The sequence below is a fragment of the Manis pentadactyla genome, chromosome 9 (genome assembly GCF_030020395.1).
Source record: "Manis pentadactyla isolate mManPen7 chromosome 9, mManPen7.hap1, whole genome shotgun sequence".
NCBI classification, from domain to species: Eukaryota; Metazoa; Chordata; class Mammalia; order Pholidota; family Manidae; genus Manis; species Manis pentadactyla.
Genome location: NC_080027.1, coordinates 73,107,171 through 73,113,428, shown reverse-complemented (window position 1 = coordinate 73,113,428; position 6,258 = coordinate 73,107,171). Strand labels below are relative to the sequence as shown.

General features: G+C 34.4%; 1 protein-coding gene across 1 annotated transcript; it reads right to left on the bottom strand.

Annotated features, from left to right (window-relative positions):
* Nucleotides 1-5,369: 5,369 nt before the first annotated feature.
* LOC118915737 (60S ribosomal protein L21-like) lies at nucleotides 5,370-5,852 on the bottom strand. The gene has a single exon (XM_057507537.1). It carries the CDS (start codon nucleotides 5,850-5,852, stop codon nucleotides 5,370-5,372), a length of 483 nt encoding a protein of 160 aa, XP_057363520.1.
* Nucleotides 5,853-6,258: the final 406 nt, after the last annotated feature.

Genomic DNA, 6,258 nt, shown 5'->3' with positions numbered 1-6,258 from the left:
TTCTTTCCACTTCTGAATGCCTATTGATATGCAGATGTACTAAAAGCAGGTGAGATATTCTGGAAATGTTACAATTTCACGCACACCCTCTAATGGCACTTTTGCCAGAGCTTATGTTTAATTTTATCATCTAAGAACAATGACTGTTAATAACAAAATTAAAGAAAATCAAGAACAGTGTGAGAGGTTATCTGGTTTCATGTCACACTGTGGGTAATAATAACAGCTACATGTCGTGCTTTTAAAAATAGTAATCCTTATACTAATCTTTACAAGGCACACAGGAACATGAATCAGTGTGGTTCTGAGCTGCCCTCAGGGTCCTAGGGCAAGGACCTGTATCACAGGTGGTCACAAAACCCTCACTCTTTGTTCACACCTTGGCATTTTTACAACCATAATTAATTATTTCACTCATCACTCATTTTATCATCATAATCTTACTCTCTGATTACCACACAATTTTTTTGTGTACCTCCTTTTTATAAATTCATGTTCAGGTAGTCATGATGATGTAAGTAAACACAGATATTTTTCATATACAAGTTTATTTGGCATCAATTGCAAAACCATATTTTCCACACACAACGTATGAAAAGGGAACATAAGCAAATCATGTATTCTCAGCTATATCACTGACAGTATTTAAGAATCATTCATTTATTCTGTATCAAAGAAGGATAATAACACTATGTTGATGTTGCTGGTACTGATTAAAAACACACATTATATGGAAGAGCTGTTAAGAAACCTAGAACCTAGAATTTCATTTATCCTTTTTTTGTGACAGATTCTCCTTTGTTATTTTATGTACTTCCCCGGCTTGAAGCCCTCAAATGAGATTTCTCAGTAACTGAGTTTTAGCATATAAAATGTGGGCTTTTAAGCATTGTTTCTTTTAATGATATACATGAATGACTTTAGTAAAGTTCATGCTCTCCTTTATCCACCCTCAACACTGCCACTTCACTCCTTAATACTGAGGAAAAAAATTCACCAAACTTTGTACCTCACCTGGCACATAGCAGGATTTCCTGACTGCTAAGTAAAATGAAAGAAAATATACATTCTGGTCCTAAGTCTGCTTGTCTCTAGCTAGATAACTTGGAACAAATCACTTCCCTGAACTCTCTCTGTCCCTTCTGAGAATTGAGGTTTGGTCTGAATAAACTATGATTCTTTCCTATGCTAAAATTCTATGGCTCTTTGACCACCCTTAATAATAAAATGGAAAGAGGGTTCCATTTAAGTAATCTGCTAATTATTCTTCCCTGCTCTGGACAGTCTTGGATTACTTGCTGTTATATAATTTATGTAATTTAAAAGGAAATCAATATTGAAATATCAATTTTAGAATTCATACATATAGACATGTATTTTATAATTTGTTCACCCATAATTATACAAAATGGGAAATTAATATAATTTTCTATGTGGCAAAAGATATTAAAACATTAAGATTGACTTTCTTTGGTTTTTCTACTCTGATAACTTGATTTATATTTTTCCTTCTTCTGTTATCAGGTGACATTGCTGCAGAATCTTTTTTCTATTGTCAGGACCTCTATATTATTCCTTTCCAACTTTGCTATCTTTTTCTTGGATTTGGATTATGTGTGTTTATACGTGTATATATGTTTTGTATTTCTACTGCCATTTTTCCTGTTTTAGCTCTCCAATTGCCTCAGAATTTTTCATTTTTCTCTTTTAGCCTTAGAATTTAGAATTTAAAAATAGTAAGGTTAGGTTTCTTAAAATACATTATTATTTCAGTCTCACTAGCACTAACATGAAGTATCTGTTATTCCCCAAAACATTCACCTCTGATACTCCACTACCCTCAATGGGCCTTTGAGAATTTATGTACACTTGGAGAGGAGGCGAAATTTTAGGTTTCCTGAGTTGCTGGTCTGTAGAATTACTTACCTTATCTGAAGATTTTTAGTTTATTACTGTAGTTAAAAAAAGAAAATTCTAATTTATTTCCTTTCTCCATTCTCCTGCCCCTGACCTTTTCCATACCCAGGTTACAAAGGAGGTCTTCTTCTACCTAGGTGAGAGGGGGCCTTTTCTCAGTGCCATATAGTTACAGTTCAGAAATTTACTAACAAACAGGGATTAAGAAATACAAATAATGAAAGAGATGAGTAAAGGTAAAGAAACATGAAGCTAAACTTATAAGAAAACATGATGTATTCTAGAACTATAAATATTTACGTCAGCCTGAGACAGTGGTAAGAACTGGGGCTCAGGCGGTTTCCAGTTTCCCATACAGAGTGGCCTCAGGCAAACCACTTTCTTATTTAATTTTTGTTTGGAAGAATTGTTAAGATGCTTTTAATACTTTAGTATGTTAACTTATAAGTCCATCTTTGCTAACAACTAAGATCTTTGCTTAATGCATTGATGAATGGATGTAGAAATTATCAGAAATTTATCTAAGGAAATTTAGTGAGTTAGAGGGAGTACTGAAACTAGGATTTCTGGTTTTACCCAGTAGGATTTCCACTTCACCTCATAGGCATTAGAATTATATTCAGTAATTGTGTTTATGATTCACACCATCTGATTCATGAAGAGTTTCTATTGTTCTCTTTTAGTCACAGAAAGGTTAAGTTCAAGATCTGACTCTCACACGTAGCATCAACCTTTCATGTAACCTTTCTTTTTTTAAAAAATACATTTCCAATTACTTAATAGCAAAGCAATATGAACCCTTTGAAAAACATTCAAATAATGTATGTTAATTAGTAAAAAGACACCTTTCCCAAAGGAAAACTGTTAAAATAAGTTTTCACACAGCCCAATAACTCTGAAGAACTGTTTAAATGTTTACGTCATAGGAAATATTGTTGTACTAAGTGATGACTCCTTGGACATATTTAATATTGCAAATATTTTCTTTGCACAGAATCTGTTGCAGTGTGTAATGTTTTAAAATGTGTTTTTAATAGTTGCCTCTCTCACATCTTTCTACAAAATAAACTCCAGATGGCTTTCAGAAAAAAATGACCCCATAAAAGACTTAGAAGAAAATGCAGGTGGAGAGTATCTACTCTTAGAGTAAAGACTCTCTAATAATAAAAACAAAGGAAAAAATATTTTAAAAGTGATACATTTGACCTCATAAAAAGTAAACAGTTTTAGATATTATAAGACACTATTAAAGTTAAAAGACAGATGATAAACTGGAAAAAATATATGAAACATGTATGACAGAATAGAGAAAATGGAAATTTCTGACCAGGATACTCTCCTGGCCTTGATATCATCCACTGTGTATATTGAGAGCTGTTTGCATATCTGTGTGATGTTTACCAGGGACAGAGCAGCTGGTCAGTCATGGGAGTACCCTCTCAAGGGAGGGGTGGAAGGGAAACACCCATTTTCCCTTCTCCTCAGTTCCTGGCACCTAATTGGTTGGGTGTCCACTGGTCACCACAGAGATCCACCCACAGAGTTCCTCCTGGTGCTAGGGGCAGGAAAGAACAGAGAAGAACGCGAGAGGGGGAGCTGAGCAGGAGGACGGTGCAAGTAGAGGAGGGAAGCCTAGAGGGAGAGTCAGGGGAGGTGAGACCTCCTGCTGTGAGAATAAACGTGGTATGAACCCTTTTTAACACCTGCAACTTGCCCTTGTCTTCCTTCAGTCTCATCAAATTCATAGTGAACTTGTCCAGAGCCGGGATCCCCCTCCTCCTGGAGCAACAGACAGATGAGGAGTTCAGATCTTTACCCTTTAAAATGCTGTAACAAATCAACAAGAAAAAAAAGATAATTTAAAAAAGATATTACAGGTGAACAGACAACTCACAAAAGAAGAAACACAAATAGTCAATAGATAACCTTAGCAAATATTCAGTTTCACTAATAATCAAAGATGCAAAGTAAAATGAGATTATAGTTTTTTGCTAGTTACATTGAGTACTGAGAATGGTGTGGTAAAAAGGGCATTCTCTGAATAATCATTTTGGAAGGCAATTTAGCTATTCAGTAAGTGGAAGTTCTGTTCCAAAACATTTCAAGGGGTTATTGCCTCATCTATTTTCATCAACCTAACTATAATATTGTATTTTTGCATTGCTGATTTGTAAAGATAGTATCTCAGGAATCATTCTCCAATTGCAGATCTAAATGTCTTCTTAGTTATTTCTCTATTTTACTTATTTATCACTTTATAGGTATACCAGTAAGAAGCTTAAAAGGGTTCTAGTTTATTCATAAGTTTTTAAAAAGTTAACAAGTTGATTTAAAAAGTGAACTGGTTCCCCTTGCCCCCCTGACTTTTCAAAAAGCTAAGAAATACTATCAGTATTTTCTATTACAAAAGCAATACTTATGTTTATTGTAGAAAAATTTACTGGAAAATGACAGTGGAGAAAAATCCCTAATTATACCTTCAAGTTACCACTTGGAGTACATCATCCCAGGCCTTTATCTAGCCATAGATATATGTATATATCATACATGTTGTCAAATCAACCTCCAGAAAGTATTATAAATGTATATGCCCACCTATGTATAATGGGAAATTACAAGTCAGACCATAATTTCTCCATGTCAATGGTGGATATTAACATTTTTAAAAAGGGTTAAAAAAACAGCCATATATTTTAATTAGATTTTTAAATATCTATCAACAATATTTATAGTTCTTTTTTGAGTTCCGATTAGTATTTCTTGCTAGATTGAATTTAGTGAAGTGTGATCACAAGACTGTTGGAAATATTTGGTTTTAGTTAGGCCTAGTTTATTCTTAGAATTTCTACAGAGCAATAAACTACCATTTATCTATGGTTTGCTCTGCATGTCAATTGTAATCACTACCATTAAGAGAAGTTACCTGAATAATTTCACCTTTGTATTTAAGACCATATTAAATACCTTTCCTTTAAAAAAGTCACTTTCTTAATGGTGTCTCACTGGTACTCTAGGACACAGATGAATAGCATATAGGTAACATTTTTTTTATTGAGAAATAATTTACATAATGTAAAATTCATCATTTTAAACATTTAAAAATATACAACTCAGTGGGTTTCAGTATTTCACATTATGCAGCCATCACCACTATCTAATTCTAGAACATTTTATCACTCCAGAAATAAGTCTAATACACATTAGTAGTTACTATTCCCCACTCCCCTGCACCCTCACCCTGGCAACCACTACTTTACTCCTGTGTTTACGGATTTCTCTATTCTGCATATTTCTTATAAATGTCACCATATATATATATATATGGACGGTCTTTTGTGCCTGACTTCTTTCACTTAGCATATATTTTCAAATTTCAACCATGTTGTAGCATTCATCAGTACTTCATTCTTTTTTTTTTTTAACAGTCTAGAGGTCTTTTTTTTAAACACCTATCATGCCATGGTTTCATAGGGAATGGGTTCCAGCAGCTCAGGCTCCTTTCCATTTGTCCTCACAGAGTGTGCTTCTCTGGGTAGAGCAGGCTGGTGCTTCAGTTGAACCCAAGTACCTTTCTTTTTGGTTTTCTTCTTTTTCTGATAATTTTCCTTCATGTGCATCAGGAAGCTATCTTGGCTCTTGGAGTGCTTAATATGCTCAGTACGTACATTAATTATCTTTACAAGAATCTTACCCTGTACTTGTTTGTTTATCACAACACCAACAGCATGCCAGGGAGCACTGTAGACTCTTTCAGTTTTGCCATGGTAACACTTGTGGGGCATTCCTTTTAGAACAGTGCCCATTCCCTGATGTCTCCTGTTAACACCTTTCTTGTAAATTTGCATATATGTAGCCAAAGGAACAACTCCATGGTTTCTAAAAGGTCTAGAAAACATATACCAGGTACTTCTCCTCTTTCCTTTTGTGTTGTTCATTTTGGTGAATTACTGGAAGATGGGAGTTCTGGTTGAAATTCTCCATTCCTTGTTACGGCTGAATAATATTCCATTGTGTTGATATACCACTTTTGGCTTATTCATCAGTTGATGGACATTTGTGCTGCTTCCATTTTTTTACTGTTCTGAATAATGCTGCTATGAAAATTGGTGTGAACATGCTTCCAATTCTCTTGGGGTTACACCTAGGAATGGAATTGGTAAATCATATGGTAACTGTCTGGTTTAAGTTTTTGAGAAATAGGTAATATTTCTGAAGGCTTAATATGTATATGGCACTTAGCTAAGCACTTGACTTACATTTTCTCATTGAATCCTCACAACTTTCTGCAGTAGGTCCAAATATTATGTCCATTTTACAGTTGTGAACACTGTAATCAAAAGT

Bases quoted from the DNA above. Each gene is read 5' to 3' on its own strand.
- LOC118915737 (XM_057507537.1), bottom strand. From the start codon at position 5,852: ATGAACAACACAAAAGGAAAGAGGAGAAGTACCTGGTATATGTTTTCT.